The sequence below is a fragment of the Hippopotamus amphibius genome, chromosome 12 (assembly GCF_030028045.1).
Source record: "Hippopotamus amphibius kiboko isolate mHipAmp2 chromosome 12, mHipAmp2.hap2, whole genome shotgun sequence".
Taxonomy (NCBI): Eukaryota; Metazoa; Chordata; class Mammalia; order Artiodactyla; family Hippopotamidae; genus Hippopotamus; species Hippopotamus amphibius.
The window spans coordinates 85,618,960-85,637,559 of NC_080197.1; the positions used below are offsets into that span (position 1 = coordinate 85,618,960).

General features: G+C 44.0%; 1 protein-coding gene across 11 annotated transcripts in view; it reads right to left on the reverse strand.

Annotated features, from left to right (window-relative positions):
- Positions 1-18,600, reverse strand: part of SCN8A (sodium voltage-gated channel alpha subunit 8) — a 169,483-nt gene that overhangs the window by 3,517 nt on the left and 147,366 nt on the right. For 9 of the 11 annotated variants that reach the window (XM_057701551.1, XM_057701548.1, XM_057701549.1 and 6 more), the window contains 5 exons: positions 10,502-10,786; positions 8,695-8,748; positions 8,051-8,188; positions 6,946-7,050; positions 3,775-4,045 (listed from right to left, as the gene is read on the reverse strand). In XM_057701551.1, coding sequence (XP_057557534.1) covers positions 3,775-4,045; positions 6,946-7,050; positions 8,051-8,188; positions 8,695-8,748; positions 10,502-10,786 — 853 coding nt within the window. Of the gene's footprint in view, positions 1-3,774; positions 4,046-6,945; positions 7,051-8,050; positions 8,189-8,694; positions 8,749-10,501; positions 10,787-16,557; positions 16,681-18,600 lie in introns of all 11 variants that reach the window. The other 2 variants (XM_057701559.1, XM_057701553.1) reach the window with 2 other exon arrangements.

Here is an 18,600-nt window from a genome sequence, read left to right on the forward strand (position 1 = left end):
AGGACCCAAGATGGTTTCTCAGCTCTCCCTTTTTACTTCTCAATTAAATCATAACCAGTGACCATAAGAAGTCAGGTAACGTAATACTTGCATTCCATACATGGTGGGCAAGTAAGGCTTCAGAGAGGAAATAACTCCCGAGTAAGGTTTTGTAGGGTGAATGTGTATTTGTGCCCAGAGAAAAGGGGAGAGAGACGGGCAGACAAGCAATCCAGGCAGTGGGATCAACATTTAAGGGGCCCTTCAGGAGGTTCCAGGGCGAGTTTTACTCCAACTCCTTTTAATTTAAAAAACTTTTTTTCTATACTTTTGTTTCTGAACAAATTAATGACATTAAAAAAATCCCAATTATCAAAAGAAACTCTTCTTCCTTATTTTCAAGTACCATCTGAGAACAGGGGTCATGGTTTGGTCTGTGGGTTTTCCATCCCACTCAGCGATGGGTGGGCAGAAAAAGTTTAAGAACAGTGGACAAGGGTAGCATTGTCCAAAGTGTGTTTTGTGGGAGGTCAGGAGCGTGGCGCTGAGGCCGAGGGGCCGGGCTCGCGCGCTGGCTCGCCAGCTGCATGTCTCAGCCACTGCGCTGTGCCTTGGCTCCTCGGGATACTTACAGGGCTACTGTGAGGGTTACATGAATTGAAACACGTAAAGCACTTAGAATGGTGACAGGCATATAGCATGTTCCATTAAACTCTTAGAAACGTCATTATTACTTGAAAACAGGGTGTTGTGACTGAATAAAGGGGGAATGGTGTGTTAAAGTGAAACAGAACCCTTTACTCCAAGACTTCCAAGAGCCTCCAGTAGGCTAATATGCCTCGTGACCCGCCACAGGGAACTTCAATGTACTGTACAGTGTGGCCCAAAGAAATTTCATCATGGAGCTTTTTTCTTGGGGAGAAATGTATGAGATTAGTCAACACATCTTTGGACATGCTGCTCTGGAAGAGAGAACTAGAAAGTGGGAGGGCAGCTGCCTTCTGGTGCCCCCAGTCACCACCTCGCTAAGCCAGCTCTGGGACTGGTTCCCTGGGTCTCGGGCCCTCAGCCTCCGCTAGCGTTAAGTCAGTCACACCCACTTGGAACCAAGGTAGGGTTTCACCATTCGAGATGCCTTTTAGGAAGGCAAGGAAATTCTGGGGAGGGCGATCAACAGGACGGCATTTCCGCTGCCGACCAGGACACCAGCCCTTTCAGGCCCTTAGGATGACACAAATGCCACACAGTCACTGTTACAAACCAACCTGAGTTCTGCTTCTGCCACCTCCTAATTGAGTGACCCTGGACATCTTCACAGCAAAGATAATAAAATGCCTTGCTTCCTGGGCTGTCATAAGTATCAAATGAGATAACGCAAGTGAAGAAACTCTCAAACTGCTTGGCACCATAAAATCTTCATAAATGAGCACTGCCATCAGCAGCAGTGCTATCACTGCCATCGCCACCAGAATTTTCCTCATTAACATCCAACTTAACAATCTCTTACCATGCCTTTTTCCACTCTGTACTGCTACTGTAGCCAGATTTTAAAATACATTTCTCACTCCCATTTACCACTGCAACAAAAAGAATAAAATACCTGGGAATAAACTTGCCTAAGGAGGCAAAAGACCTGTACGCAGAAAACTATAAGACATTGATGAAAGAAATCAAAGACGATACAAACAGATGGAGGGACAGACCATGTTCTTGGGTTGGAAGAATCAACACTGTGAAAATGACTACACTACCCAAAGCAATTTACACATTCAACGTAATCCCTATCAAAATACCAATGGCATTTTTCACAGAACTAGAACAAGAAATTTTACGATTTGTATGGAAACGCAAAAGACCCCGAATAGCCAAAGCAATCTTGAGAAGGAAAGACGGAGCTGGTGGAATCAGGCTTCTTGCCTTCAAACTATACTACAAGGCTACAGTGATCAAGACAGTATGGTACTGGCACAAAAACAGAAATACAGATCAATGGAACAGAATACAGAGCCCACAGATAAACCCACGCACATATGGGCACCTTATCTTTGACAAAAGAGACAAGAATATACAATGGAAAAAAGACAGCCTCTTCAATAAGTGGTGCTGGGAAAACTGGACAGCAACATGTAAAAGAATGAAATTAGAACACTTCCTAACACCATACACAAAAATAAACTCAAAATGGATGAAAGACCTAAATGTAAGGCCAGACACTAAAACTCTTAGAGGAAAACATAGGCAGAACACTCTATGACATACATCAAAGCAAGATCCTTTTTGACCCACCTCCTAGGATAATGGAAATGAAATCAAAAATAAACAAATGGGACCTAATGAAACAAAAGCTTTTGCACAGCAAAAGAAACCATAAACAAGACAAGAAGACAGCCCTCAGAATGGGAGAAAATACTTGCCAACAAAGCAACGGACAAAGGATTAATCTCCAAAATATACAAGCAGCTCATGCAGCTTAATACCAAAAAAGCAAATAACCAATCCACAAATGGACGGAAGACCTAAATAGACATTTCTCCAAAGAAGACATGCAGATGGCCAACAAACACATGAAAAGATGCTCAACATCACTCATCATTAGAGAAATGCAAGTCAAAGCCACCATGAGGTATCACCTCACACCAATCAGAATGGCCATCATCAAAACATCTAGAAACAATAAATGTTGGAGAGGGTGTAGAGGAAAGGGAACTCTCCTGCACTGTTGGTGGGAATGTAAGTTGGTACAGCCACTATGGAGAACAGTTTGGAGGTTCCTTAAAAAACTAGAAATGGAACTACCATATGATCCAGTAATCCCACTACTGGGCATATACCCAGAGAAAACCATAATCCAAAAAGAAACATGTACCATAATGTTCACTGCAGCACTATTTACAATAGCCAGGACATGGAAGCAACCTAAATGCCCATCAACAGATGAATGGATAAAGAAGATGTGGCACATATATACAATGGAATATTACTCAGCCATAAAAAAGAATGAAATTGAGCTATACGTAATGAGGTGGATAGACCTAGAGTCTGTCATAAAGAGCAAAGTAAGTCAGAAAGAGAAAAACAAATACCGTATGCTAACTCATATATATGGAATCTGAAAAAATGGTACTGATGAACCCAGTGACAGGGCAAGAATAAAGATGCAGATGTAGAGAACAGAGTTGAGGACACAGGGTGGGGGCGGGCAAAGGGGAAGCGGGGACCAAGTGAGAGAGTAGCATAGACATATATACTCTACCAAATGTAAAATAGATAGCTAGTGGGAAGTTGCTGCATAACATAGGGAGATAAAAGTCAATGATGGGTGATGCCTTAGAGGGCCAGGATAGGGATGGTGGGAGGGAATTGTGGGAGGGAGGGGATATGGTGATATATGTATAAATACAGCTGATTCACTTTGGTGTATCTCAAAAACTGGCACAACAGTGTAAAGCAATTCTATTCCAATAAAGAGCTTTAAAAATAAAAAATAAAAATAAAATAAAATCCGTTTTCTTTTACCTTACCTGTTAGAATGTAAACTCTTTGAAAGAACCAAATGTAATCTTTTCCCCCTCTTCAACCGCAGAATTTACAATCCAAGACTGTTATGAACACTCACAGAAATTCGCAGACCCACATCAGCAACGTGGGGCGGGCCCACAAGATGACTTGGGGGCACCCGTGGGTGTAACCCAAGAGTAACCGGCCTGCCCTCTGGCTCTGTCCTGTGCTGCGCTCCCAGGAATCCCATCCTCAGGCCCAGTCGGGTCCCCTTCCCCTCCCCACCCGGCCACTCACCCACAATGGAGAGGATGACCACCACGAAGTCGAAGATGTTCCAGCCGATGGTGAAGTAGTAGTGCCTCAGGGCGAACATTTTGAGCACACACTCACAGGTGAAGAAAATGACGAAGACCAGGTTGATCCAGTAGAGGATGTTCTCCACCTGCTTGCTCTGCGTGTCCGTCTCCACCATCATGGTCACCATGTTCAGGCAGATGAGCATCATGATGACGATGTCAAAGGCCTGCTGCGTGACGAAGTCGAAGATGATGCCTTGGATCTTGTTCTGGGTGCGGAGGGAGGGAAGGAGACAGAAAAGGCTTCCTGAAACCCTTCCCCAGCAGCTCCCCTGTGGGAGCTGCTATCCTGTTCCTCAACGTTCTCTCTGCTTTCTTTGCTGGAATACTGGCCAGCTCTCTGCTGCTGCTCTATTAGGATATCAGGAGCACGGACAAGGACCAAGGTCAACATTCCCTCACCAAGAGTTTTCTAAAACCTTCTCTTTGTGTCTGTGCCATCACATGTTTCTGGGTGTCTTCCTACTTCTCCAGCTGCTCCCTTTTAGTCTCATTTGCTGGCATTTCTTCTCTTACTTATCTCTTCTTCCTCCCTTGGAAAGCTCATCTACCATCTATTCCTACTGCTCACATATTACCTATGTACTTAAGTCTCCCAAGTGTTCTCTTCTCCAACCCATGGCTCCCCTCTGAAATCCTGGGTTGCTTGCTTGACATCACTCCTGGATGACTCGTAAGCATCTCAAGCTCAGCAAGGCCAAAGCAGAACTACATCCTTTCCTTTGCCCCTCTAACAACTTGCTCTTCTCTCACTGCAATAATTTATCCAGTTTCTAAGCCCGAAATGTGAGGGTCATTCTTGCTCTTCCCTCTCCCTCATCCCCCATCTAATCCATTGAGGGACCTGCTGATTCTTCCTTGAATTCATCCACTGTGTTCCACTTCTGTTGCCCTTTTCTAGCCTAAGCCACCATCATCTTCCCTTTGGACATCTAGAAGGGTCTCCTGACTGGTCTTCCTGTTTCCTCTCTTGCCCTCATCCAATGCAGTCTCCACACAGTAGCAAGAGTGATTATTTGAAAACATAAATGGATCACATCATTTTCCTACTTAAAATCTCTCACTAGTTTCTCATTGGGCTTGCAATAAAATTCCTACGGTTAACCTGACTTAAAAATGCCTTTCACAGTCTGATCCTGCTCACCTCACATCCCCTTCCTCTGGCCACACTAATGTTTGCTGCTTTTAGGGCCTCATTTGCTTTCCCAGGATCCCTTTCCCCAGCATTCTGGCTCCTTCTTGTCCACTCAGATAGACCCACCGCAGTGAGGCTTTCTCCCACGACTCTGTTAAAGGAGACCCTCCCTCCCCAGGCCCTTCAGTTAATTTTTTTCTCACGACACCCTGCATTTTATTGTATTATTTATTTATTTGATGTAGACCATTTTAAAAGTCTTTATTGAATTTGTTACAATACTGCTTCTGGTTTTTTTGTTTTTTGTTTTTTTTTTAATGTTTTTGGTTTTTTGGCCCTGAGGCATGTGGGATCTTAGCTCCCTTACCAGGGATCAAACCCGCACCCCCTGCATTGGATGGTGATGTCTTAACAACCACTGGAGCACCAGGGAAGCCCCTGCATTTTATAATAACTGTTCGCTTACTTATCTATTTTCTATATCCCCACTATAGTGTAATCTCCATGATCATGTCCAAATTTTGTTCATCACTTTTTGCCTAGTGCCTGGTACACAGTAGATCTGTAACTGTCTGAGGAATAACTCTTGGTTAATGCTTCCTACAACACTGAGTGTTTATATTTTAGTGTGGAAGAAAATATGCTCAGGTTCCCACATGCAAAGTACTAAACAGAACTTTAGGAATGGCAATCCTCTTCCATTTGCTCTGATTGCATTTCCATCACAAAGTGGAAACTGACATGAAGGAAACATAAAAATATTCTTTTTCTTAAGATCTGCCTGACATTTTTTTAGATACCTAAGTACTTGAGCTCATGCTTATTTTCAGGATTACTTAACTTGCTGGTTTCCAAGCTGTTCTGCAAAGCCCTAGGGTTTCCTCTCCCTCCGAAGTTGGTGAGGGGTGTACGCCAGGAACAGGGTGTAGCGTTAAGGCAGGAAAATGCTCTGGGATTCCCACTCTTGATTCAAAGTGGCCCCACTTTCATTTTTACAAATTAGGTTGCCAGGTAAGCTTTTAAGAGTTCTGCTGCGGTTTTTTGTTTTTTAAATAAAAAGTTACTTTATGTGTTTTTGGCCATGCCCCAGAGCTTGTAGGATCTTAGTTCCTAACCAGGGACTGAACCCGGGCCTCTGGCAGTGGAAGTGCGGAGTCCTAACCACTGAACTGCTGGGGAAGTCCCTAAAAAATTACTTTAAATAAAAGTTATGGAAGGAGGAACTTTGAGCCTTGATTTTGGGGGTCACGTCCCACCCATAGGGATGAATGGCTTCAGGAGCAGAGCATCTCCTCTGAAGCAAGGGAACAACCACTAACACAAGGGTCAAGCAGAATCCCAGTCCCCAAATCTGTTCTACAAAAGGCTCAGTTGGCCACAGACTCTTCTAGTTTCACCCTCTCCTGCTCCCACAGATAACCAGAAAGAGGCATTATTTTAGCTTCCAGGCACATCCTTGCAAAGACTTACTTGTTAAGTAGAGAGCTAAGAAAAGAGTGACCAAATCCTATCTTGTACTGGTAGGAAAGAGATGAGCTTTTGTTCCACTTTCCTGTGTTAAAGTTTAGTGGGTCTCTTAAAACATCTCTCTGCCAGGGCCAGGGCCAATGTGGTCAACATGCCAATTCTCTGTTGCTGCCCAAAGAAGGCTAAGAGGAAAGGTCAGGTGCAAATGCAAAAGCCATCCCATACCTTAACCCCTGTTCTTCTGCCATCTTCCTCGGATCCCGCCTTGCGGGATCTTAGTGCTGACCAGGGATTGACCCTGAGTCCTTGGCAATGAAAGCACAGAGTCCTAACCACTGGACTGCCAGGGAATTCCCTTCCTCAGATCTTTTGGATGGGACAGTGAGGAGAGGGTGGGAGGGCACAGGCAGCCCATCACTTGCCCCTTTCCTCCCTCTGGAGTAACTCTAGCCACGTCTTTTTCCATATGGGGTCTCACTCTGCCGTGAGCCTGCCCAATACACTCACCAGGGGGCGAGGGATGGGTTTCTGTGGTTTCTTTGAGCCCAGCTTTTTCATGGCATTGTAGTACTTCTTCTGTTCTTCGGTCATGAAGATGTCCTGACCTCCAAAGTAAAGGAGGGAAAAAGAGAACGCGCAATTACAACTGGCTCTCACATGCCACAGCTTTGGACCTAAGGTGCAACTCTGAGTACTGACGGGGGCTTACCCCCTTTACTTTCCAGAGGTCAGCTTAGCTAATGGTTGTCCCAGAGTGAGAGAGACCAGGAACAACTATTCTAATTCAAAGAGATACCTGCCTTTATTTTCAGCTTGGGATTTCTGAGACCTGCTAGGGGCTAGGAAGGAAAGAAGGAAGGCAACGGACTGACAGGCCCCCAGGGAAGGGTAAACTCGAGAGCCATGACTCTAAACACATCTTCATAAATTCTGGGGGGCCTGCTTTCCTGATACAATTCTCGAAACAGCATTTTAAAATGAAAGGATTTTCAAGTCCTGGCTAATAGCCCATTTATTTCTGACAATATTAAAAATTTAGAAATCTTGGTGGGAGCAAACAACTTGGGAAGTTCCTTGGAGTTTGTAGGGACAGGCTTGATTTATAAAATGAATGACAAGAGTAATCTTATTTGCTTTGAAAAACGTGTTAACCATCTGGGACAAGTAAGGAAGTGAGCTTTCTAAGGTGGATCTCTCAAATCCCAGTTTGCTGGTGGTACCACGGATTAACACAGATAATAAGTCTAGACAATTTCTATTTCCCACGAAAGCTAGTCATCTGCTGCTTTCCTTTTCAGCTGTCCCTAGACCCTCTCTGACCCCCCCTCCCTTTGGTGGGAGGCCAAACCTAGTAAAAAGCCTCAGGAATTGCTAGTAAATTTGGTATTAGTAAGTTGCTAGTTTGGTCTAGTAAATGTGCGAAACCACACACTGCAAAATCCAGCAGAACAGAACGAGTTGGTTGGGGCTCATGTGCAGTGGGGCCAGTGCCGCAGTGAGGGGATCACACGGATTTTAGAGAAAGAGAGGCATCTGCCTCTAAAGAGAGGGACAGAAATGCCTCTCATGTGGGTTGACCTCTGGCCACTGGCAATGCGGGGAGGAGACCTATCTTTTTCTTTTGTTGATTGAAGTTATCAATGATGACACCAATGAACAGGTTCAGGGTGAAGAAGGAGCCGAAGATGATGAAGATGACAAAGTAGATGTACATGTAGATGTTGTCCTCATACTTAGGCTGCTCATCAGGCTGTCAGAGGACAGGAGAAAAAGGGAGAGAGTCAGCTCCTAGCCTGGGGAGCAGGCGGGGGATTCCAGCATGCCAGGGCCATCAGCCACAGTGACCGCTTGAGCTGCTGAGCAAGCTGCGGGAGGGGAGCCCTGGACTCCCTCTGCCTGTCTCCTCCTCCGCACTGGCAGGTCCTGCCCTGAGAAGGCATTATTCCTGCCGTGACATATGCGGAGAATATGCCAAGCATGAGGCAAGGGGGAGGGGAGGGCTGTCTGCTAGGAGCCACACTTATTTCAAATCAGTACTGAAGAGCAGACAGCTCCATTAGGGCCAGGTGAAAACCAACAGCCTAGCCATCTGGAGACACTGTAAGAGAGTGATGACTCACAGAGAGGAGAAAAGTGATCCGTCGTCAATAACACAAGCAATAAACGCTCTAACCCTCTCTCTCTTGATTAGCTCCACCATGCTGCTTGCTTTCTAACCATTTAAGAAGGTTGTGGTTTCACCAGATATATCCTTACCTTTCGGGAATCTACAGCTGCATACATGATGTCCATCCAGCCTTTGAAGGTTGCCTGGCAAACAGAGTCAGTCATTAGACTGTGCCTGTTAGGGGGTGGGTAGGTGGGAGTCTAGGCAGGGGCCCAAAGGCAGCCTTAGGTTCAGCGAGAACACAAGTCAGGGAGTTTGGGTGCAGCCTCACGTGAACACGGAATTTTCTGTTTGTTAATACAGGTCCCAAGGGAGCTTTGTCTAAGCCCCTGAATATAACATCAAAGTTTGGCGGAGAAACATGTTGACAACGGTAACTGGATCAATACTTTTACAAAAGTTCCCTAAAACGCGTCTGAGAAGGTTGCCTAAACTAGGGCAAACTCATATTTATGAGTGGCAGGAATCTACTGAGGTTACTTAGAACTTACCCCTCCATGAAGGAGTCATTTTTTTTAAAAGGTGTTAAGCAAGCAATGGGGGTCTGAAAAATTCATAGTTGCATTAAAAAAAAACCAAGGTCAGCACGTCTCCCTACTAAGATCCACACGTCCAGCCTACAGTAGTGGCAACACTGGCTTCATCCTAGGCAGCCCCTTTCCAACTCTCCCACTAATACCTAACCTAATTCTGGAAACGAACACGGGTAACCAATTTAATAGTCTCCGTGTTCTCCTCTCGTTCTATGTTTTATTTACTCAACCAGATTCCAAGTTTTTTCACGGCCTGGGCAGTTCTTTATTCACCGGATGGTCCTCGTGCTGCCCAAGCACAGTGCCCTGCATACGGTGGGGACTCAATACAACGTCTGGCCGGCTGATGTGCCCTGGCTTCCTGGAGCTGCTCCAATTCGGGTTCAATTTCTTGAACCGGGAGAGAACAATGAACAGAGCTCTGGAAGCACTGCTCATTCCATTCAGTCCTGCTAGCTAACAGTAAATGCTTATTACACGCAAGGCAAAGTTGAGAGCTTCACCTGCGTCATCACATCTAATACTTGCAACAACTATATGAGGTAGGCACCGTTGTAACAGCAACAAAGAAACATAACAGCAAATGCCATTAATTAAGCACGGCTACGTGCCAGGCATTGTGCTAAGAAATGTTAATAAATTATCATGAATCCTCTTAACTACCATGCAAGGTATCATTACTCAAATTTAACAGATGAAGAAACAGACTCAGGAGGGTTGAGTAATTTGTCCAAGGTTACATATCCAATAAATACCAGAGTGTGGCTCAAACCTACATCTGTTTGGTTCCAAAGCCTAGGCGCTTTCATTACATCATAGTCTCGTCAAACACTCCAAAAAATCGGCCAGAGGGGAAGAGGAAGTGCGACGTGACAGAATGCTCCACTGCCTACTGTGATACGTTAACTGGAGGCCGTTCCCTGGAGTTGGGCTGACACGGTGGTAGCATCACAGCACCGTCATATGGTCACAGCCTTTAGTGAACTCCAGTGTAGCTGTTACGTGGGACTGTTCTGCTCCATAAAAACTTTTTTTTTTATCTATGCACCTACCTACTTTATTTTTTTCTTTAACTACACACTTTCCTGGAGAGAGAAGGTGATCTCTCTGCAACTGTACTATGCTGCAAGAATCCTTATTTGTTGCCAAGCCGAACTCTGCTTCTGAGCACAGTGACAGATTCCCTTGGCTGAGGTCTTGGAGATGTCAGAGTACTCAGGAAAGGTATCTCCCTGGAACTGGTCTGGGAAATGATATTGTCCTCTACCTATTAAGAGCAATCCTGATCCTGGACGCAGGGCTGAGAAGGAACCAAATGAGACTTCTGCTAGCCGTCTGGACTAGGACGGAAAATAATTCTTACCACTTGAAGAAGCGCCAGATATCCTGCCCCGACGTTGTCAAAGTTGATCTTCACGTTCTTCCATCTGATTTCTGTATTGTTCCCCTCCATGAGCTTTTCACACTCAGTTTTATTGTTGACATCTTCAATTTCAAATCGGATCTCAGAACTCTCATTAAAGCAGTAGTGGTACTTTCCCGCAAACAGGTTAACTCCCATGATGCTGAAAATCAGCCAGAAGATGAGACACACCAGCAGCACATTCATGATGGAGGGGATGGCGCCCACCAAGGCATTCACCACCACCTGCATTGGAAGGGGGAGGTTGCTGAGTGTCAGGAAGGAGTACAGGCACACGCACTCTTTTGATTTCCAGGAGGGGAATGACACTGTGTGGCTTGTTCTGACTATGGAAACATTATGTTCCCTTTGGAATTAGGGTAACCAGACAGATCCATAAGCAGGACCAAAATTTTGTATATCTATGAAATATATTTTGAGGAATTCTAAAAATTACATATTTATTTCATTGAACACAAATCCCCTTGCCCAAGGTGACCGAGGTCTCTATCCTAGGCACCAACCTGGGACCAAAAAAATTATTTCATTGTCTAGTCTCCCTTCTCATCAACTCATAAAATATGCCCCCCATGCAACGATTGTCTTTTCAAGCTCACTAGTTGCCTTTCAACAGACATTCCCCCTCTGCAAAGCAAGGTGAGATGGTTCAAAATCACAGAGAACTACCCTTTGGGGTTAGCAGTGAATCACTCAACGGTACATAAAGTCTCTTTTATGACTATGCAAGGCCAGTTATCTCATTTCAGGCAAGAGCTGAGCATGCATATCTTGCAGGCTCAAGAAAAAAAAGCTATATTCCCTCTACCAAACAGTATAAAACAAAATCTGAACATTTGTGTTTTTTTCACGCAAGCTTCATTATTCCTCAGCCTTTTTTGCCCCTGACTTTGCAGGCTTCTAGATCTCTGAGTCGCCCCCTGCTTGGCTAATGCTGGTGTCTCTCTGCTCAATCCGGGGTTTGACTCAACTCTTCACGATGTATTATTAGAAAAAGGAATAACAAGTTTTTTGGAGAATTTTGGGTTAGATCACTGCTCTTGAAACCCAAAAACTGGCATATTGTTAAAAACCACTGACTACAGTAAACTCAGGAGTGAAAAAAAGCAAAGGAAAAGAAGCACCCTTAGGAATCAAAGCTTCTGGGTTGTTTTTAACTTTGATTTTGCTTCACATTATAGATAAGAATAGCTAGATAACACTTCCACTGTGGCAGCCGTTTTCACTACAGGAGTTCAGAATGCTTACAGAAAATAGCATTTCAGGTGGTGGGGCAGCAAGCAAAGCTGGTGTTCATTTCTGCCCTGATTCTCACTTGCTGTTGCCTTAAGCGGGAATGCTAAGACCCAGAAAGGTGACTACAATGGGAAGCATGTTTCTTCCTTTTTCTAGTGTCCTAGGAGGATAAAGGGAGTTAAAATAAAGACCCTGGATATAAACAAAGTTTTCTAATGTTTTGTTAGAAGGAGGTGACAAGTATCACCACATCCCTGCATCCGCTTTTCAGTGCAGGGAAGAGACAGGACACGCTGCCAACCAGCCCAGCACGGAAATGGCCAAAAGGGCCATGCTGTAGAAGGAACACCTGGGGGCAGCACTAGGCTCTAACTTAAGCCTGATGTGGGGTCAGGTTTTCCTGTCTTCTGTTTTTGCCTTAGATTGGAATGTCACTCATTGGAACACGTGGCCGAGAAGAGCTGTCTGTTCTGTCTTATTAAAAAAAGGGAATGACATTCTGCTAAGGAGTCACCCTCCCTTAGATTAAAATATTAGTTTTGTGTTTCTCCAATTCACATATGAAGGCCTTTAGATAGAGAGGCAGTTATTTCTTAATTCTTAGACCAAGAAATCTCTTCTGGATCTCATAGCTCTGTTATTAGTATAAAATAATTATACTTTCATTGTTCATTACTTTGAGCAAGGAAAGCCAGGACATCTGAAATCTGGAAACTCCCCAATGTTATTTTGGAGAATGATATTCATATTTATTTATTTATGTTACCAAATTTGTCAGGTGATCACATTTGAATTTTACCTCCTCCTACAGTTGCTTACCCTTTGATGGGAGCACTTCAAGGCAATGAAATGTGCAAAAGGATAGGCAAAAGGAAGATGACCCACAAATGGAATAATTACTTCTCAAAAGTTAACAGAGTAGGTTATGTAAAGTTTCAAAAGCTCAAGTCTATGTGACAGCATTTTGCAGCAGAGCTTAGATGAGAGATTGTGACCTTCTATTAGACCATCACAAGTGTGCAATATGAAAGTTGGCTCTGAAAGATTTGAAACCTAGAAATCTTGCTTTTTATGTCAATTCAGAACATACCTCCTCTAGGAGCTCTTCTGACTACCTTAACCTAGTCTAACCTGTCCTAGGTAGTGTCTGTGTGTTACAGTTAATTATGGGGTGTTATTTACAGCAGGGAAGAATAATTAAGTAATCAACTAAGAAATCTCTTTGCACTTTTAAACTCACAGATCTGCTCAAAGGAATCAATACACAAAAGTATTTACTGGGCCTTGTTCTTTGATATGTATGACATAGAAATTCTATAAAATCCAAAGTAATTATAAGATGTAAAGGTACTTTCATTATAACCAAAGAAAAACTTCTTAAGCTTCATTTCATGAATAAAACAGTAAACAGAGTTGATAAAATTTACTAGTAATTCTTCCTTGTGAACATCAGCTAATGCTCTCAGCAGCCAAAGAGCAAGAAATCATGTTTTCTTATTTTGAACTCTTACACTATAGTTATATATATAAATGATAATGCAAGTTTCCATGGATGGTTACATAAGTTAGATCTCCTCTTCTGCTCTCTAATAACTCAAGTCATTCTATATCACCATCAATTATGATGAAATTCATTATTGTTAACAATTAGGTAGAGAAATATTACTCAAAGCTAGGATCTAGGAACCTATAAAGTTCCTTTTTTCAGTGGAAGTTTGTATTTAGCAATTGATACAAATCTCATTTAACTGATGAAAAAATTCCAATGCGTACTACTTCTTTCAGCATTTTTGTCTTCTCTATGATGCCTAGAACATTATTGCTTATTAAACACTATAAAATCTGTCAAATAGCTTTTAATATCTGGCAGAGGGAACATGGCTTTAATGGACAACTATATACTCACAATCAACAAAAATGCATGCATGTTTCATAGCATTGCTCTTATGTACCCTCAAAAATTTAATAGCACAGCAAAACCCTTACATGAAGATTACTATGGAGGAGAGAAAAGCAAAGAACTACATTAAGTATTCCTTTGCCGATAGCATGAGTGTTTCAGTGTTCTGGTCTTTGATTTGAGGAAGAGACTGAAGTCTGTGTCTCAGGACAGGCTAGGGCCTCATGTTCCCTCTCAAGCGAAGGTCTCGAGCCTCTTACTGGAGCAGCACAGTGACAGTTGAGCCCATCTGCATTGATGGTATTCAGTTCATGAAGATGTCTTGTTTAAAATTTTCTAAGGGGGTAATCTCTCAAGTGTTGGCACACTCAAGGACCCAAATCAAGAGATGAAAAACACACCCCTGTAGAAGAGTAACATTCAAGTCAAACGTAGGTCCCTAATTCTGTCTGTTCTCGGGGTTAATTCACTCTTCCCTTCTTGCAGTTATTCTTGCACAGAAGGGCTGGGGGACTGCAGGACAGAAATGGGTCCTGAGCTTTCACCTCAACAGCATGGCCCAACCAGAAGTGGCCATGCTGTCACTGACTGAAGTAAACCAAACGAGGTGACATCCTTTACCAGAGCTTCCCTTACTGAATGTTTATTGTTTGAAAGCCAGGCTTTGGGTTCAAACTTGTTCCTGTCCTTATTATCTCATTTGAAAAAACCTTTACTAATGCTTTTCAAATAAAGCTTTCTACTCTTCTGGTCACCCATTCCAGACCACTGAGCTCCTAAACTACTTGGAAGCTGACAAGTAATAGTTTTGGGGGAATGGAAATGGTGAGTCTGGGGCGGGGAGTGGGGGGGAGGAGGCGGAGCTAAAGGGAAGAGGTGTGCCATCGTCAGAAGCATTCCTGTGTTCAGACTATTCACATCGTTTCCTCGTGAGCCCACTGGCCACAGCTGGGCAGGGAGGACTAGCTACCTCCGCCCCAGGGTGGGCCTGGCAGTAACAGGCACCCAGATGGAGAAAGTCAGTAGCAAGTGTCAGTTGGACATCTTTTTTCAGGTTTTCTTCGGCTATCACCAGTCTCATTTTAGGAGATCCAGGACCACTCTTGGGCGTGTGGAGGATCACAGGCTACTGGGTTTAGGTGAAATGTTGCAATTATTGCCTTCTGTTTTCAGTCACCAAAACAGACTATCAGCTTTATAACAGAACTAGTATGACATTTAAAAAATCTAACTAACCCTTTCTGAAAAAAGTGGGAAGATGGGGGAGGAGGGAAGAGTATCTTAATCCTATTTTCAATGACCCCATGGCTCCCTAAAACACTGAGCCCTCTGCAAGATGCTCTCTCTGTCCCCTAACATTTAGCCCAAGCCTAACAACGACCTGACGGCACACATTGTGAAATCTCTCTTATCTATGGGAGAAAGACACAGAATCCCAAGTTTCGTTTCTTAAATTAAAATACATTTATGCTGCTGTGGAACTGACCTTCCTGCAGATGGTTTCAGGTGGGTTGCAGAAAGCTTATATTTAATAAACCAAACTGTGACTGTGCTACAGGAGAAATGCAAATTTCTTGCAGAAAGCATTTGTCTGGATAAACTAAAATAATAAAATTCCCAAGTCCCAGTGGAATTTTCATCTTCCTGTACAGATGTGGGTGGCTTCACGACACAGTGGCCAGGAAGCCACAGAGGAGGACTGCATGAAGCAGCACCGTCCTGGTGCCTAGTTTTTCTGAGCGGCCTTGCTTCATGCAAACTACCGCAACAGTTTAATTTTTATTCCTACATTCTGATATTTCCACATTTAAAAACATAGTCTCTGGTTTGCTCTCCTGCATGTATTCAACATCTGAATTTAAATGAGTTTTCTTGGTCTCGTTAAGTATAGCAGACCTCTCTGATTACCACAGGACAACCAATATCGCCAAAAGCCAGTCGTCCATTTGAGTTTAGGAAATTGACGTGTGCGCGCACGCGTGCACACACGCACAATTTTTTTAAACCAAAAGAGACAGCAAAAAGGCACCAAAAGAGGGAGCCTTATTTGTAAGTTGGCAGGGTAACAGCACCTTGCACTGTTTGGATCTGGGTGGAGTATCACCAAAGCAGGAATAGCAGGTGTTGAGAAATTTCAGGAGAACTAGCTGACAGTCATCTAGTATTGTAACTGGTTGTTATTTTGACAGTGCTAGGATAGGGGAACCATGTAGCGTGGGCAGAGGGGTTGGGGGTGAGGAGGAAAGCTTTGCTATCAGACAGAGGCTGCCAGTCCTTACGGGACTGGGCTGAGAACAACAAGGTGCAGTAAGAGGAATCAGAATAGAAAGAAAAGCATCTCTCTTCCCAGGGCCATGCCAGATTCCACTCCGTCCCCAATTCCAGGCCCGCCATCCCATCTTCAAGCCCCTTCTCAAGCTGCTTTTTCAGTGACTCCAAGGCCACGTCCCCACTTGGCTGACGCCCCTACACGGCACTCTCCCTGCCTGCGGCCTCTGCTTTGCAGTGGGTCTGTGGGTGACAATTCCTCTTCTTTGCACCTGGTGATTCTCCCTATTAAGTCAACAGCCCAGAAAGCCGCCCCAAGTGCTACACGTAAGCCAGGCCAAATGAGAACAGCCAATGTTAACATGTTCTGCAATGGCATGTTGTTGGGGGTGGGGCCAGTATTAATGTGATGAGGCAGCTGAATGCGACTCCCCTTCGCACGGGGCAGGTGCGGGGGAGAAAGAGTGGAGGATCAAATCAGCAGCTGCATCACAGAGTCTGTGTTTGAGTGATCTTTCCACCATGTGATCAGTTCTAGCATGCTTAAACAGTTTCCACTGGCATGCAGAAGGATCAGCTGCTCTTAGTATCTTACCCTCATCCCTTCAAATCGTGATAAGGCTCTTAAGGGTCTCAAAGCTCTTAGGGTCCTAAGGGACTTTATGGCACCTAGTTCCGAGTAGCCCAGGGCATTAGCTATAAGGCTGACTAAAGAGACCTACACAGAAACAGAAGAGAAAAACAAAAACAAAAAAGGAAACAAACGAAAAAAAAAGAAAACAGAGGTTCCAGAGTGTTAGAATAAAGCCCCTAGCACTGATTATACAGATTGGGCCCCCCAGGAAAAGGAAGTGGGTAACACCAGCTGCCTACTTCAACTTGGACTCAAATGACCTGGAAGGAAAGGTGGTTGAGAGGCAGAAGAAAAAACACAAAGGGAAGAGAACGTTGAGAGAGGGCGGTAGAACAGACATACAAGTTGGTAAAGGGAAGAGGCTGAAGGGAGAGGGAGAATGAGGAAGTTCCATTGGAAGGAGAGGAGCCTGAACAGATGACAAAAACCTTACCCTCGCCCTTTATAGTCTCTGCAGGTCCCAGAAGTTCCCATTAAATTAAGCCAGACAAATTTAATGGTACCTATGGAAAAGAATACAGATAAATACACACACTCCGCACTGTCTGCCCCTCCTCAGCTCATTCACCATGGACTTCCAACAGGGACAAGCTCTCTTACTCCTGGTTGACAAGAAACCATTTGTTTGAGAATTGCATGAGTTACTACATCAGTAAGGACACGTATTCAGTAAGTACCACAGCTGACTTTGCAGTTCCCAACAAGAAAAAGACCAAAGAAAGAAACTTCTTGACAGAATTTCAGCTCCATGGGAACTCACTTAAGTGATTCTATCTCTCACTTTTAACTGCAACAGTCTTTCCATCTTTTAACTGTAACCGCAACTCCTTCCTCACCATGAGAACTCGGGGTGGGTCTGGACAACTGAATCCATATTTTCCCTTATAATCCCATTCTTTCTCTCCAGAACAGCCCTGAAAGAACTGGCCTCAGGTCTGTCCTTCCCAGGACAATCTTCTATTACTCTCATCATCAGAATAACAGCTGGAAGGGTTAAGATTTTAAATTTAGAGATGAGGAAACTGAGACTCATATACAAAAATTTGTCCAGCGTCACACCGGCAGTTCTGGAGCCAGGATTAAAGGCCCACATTCCTGATTCCCAGGCCAGAGCTCTTTCTTCCAGGGACAGGTCACCTCCCCCTACTGGCAGGTTGGATGACAAAATTCCAATAGAGGATTACGGTATTTGAACAATCTGGAGTTGAATATATTGCCATGCTGGGGAGAAGCAGTCTGGTCTCTAGACCTAGAGTCATGGTCAAATGCTTTCCTGCTCTTCCAGAGAAAAATTTACCTTATTCTACCAGAGCTCGCAGAGCAGTCACCATAGCAACCCTTAACTAGACCTAGGGCTGCCTGGGTCTAACCTGAGAGAGATGTGGAGCTCTTCAGGGGGCACCAGACCTGAGATACCTTTAGTTAGAATGTCCGGGCTCTGGGTTTCTTAGGCCAGTCTTTCCCTTATATTGCATCACAAATTCTGGGATCAGTTAAGACGTTCCCATCAATAATTCTTAAATTCCCTCTACTGGGAAGAGATGGTTACAGATTGGGTTGGCCTAAACTGATGATACTTTAAAGCAAATTTAGAGGCAAAAAAAAAAAAAAAAAAAATCCACAACTTAGTTTCATTTGTTGCTTTTTATCTCTAGCTAAGGGATTTACTTCTTTGCTTCTGTCTCACTGAACTGTACAAAAAATTTTTTTAAAATGAAGACATTTATAATTAAGCAGCAGGCTGGCAGGGGTAGAAGTAGCAGGTGAGGGTCATGGATGAGCCGGCTCAAAGGTTTCAGGTGTTAAAAGGGGCACGAACCTTCAGCTATGCCCGTCCTCATAGCCCATTAGTGTAGGTCTCTCCTCTGGAGTTCTGGGCAATGTCCAGAGCAAATCTGGAGTTAAATATTGCCCTATTAGGCTATTCATGCTCTTTGAAGGGTAGATGGCTTAGAGTTCAATTTCTGTCCAAAACAAGGGCCTCAAAAGCCTTATCTAGAACAC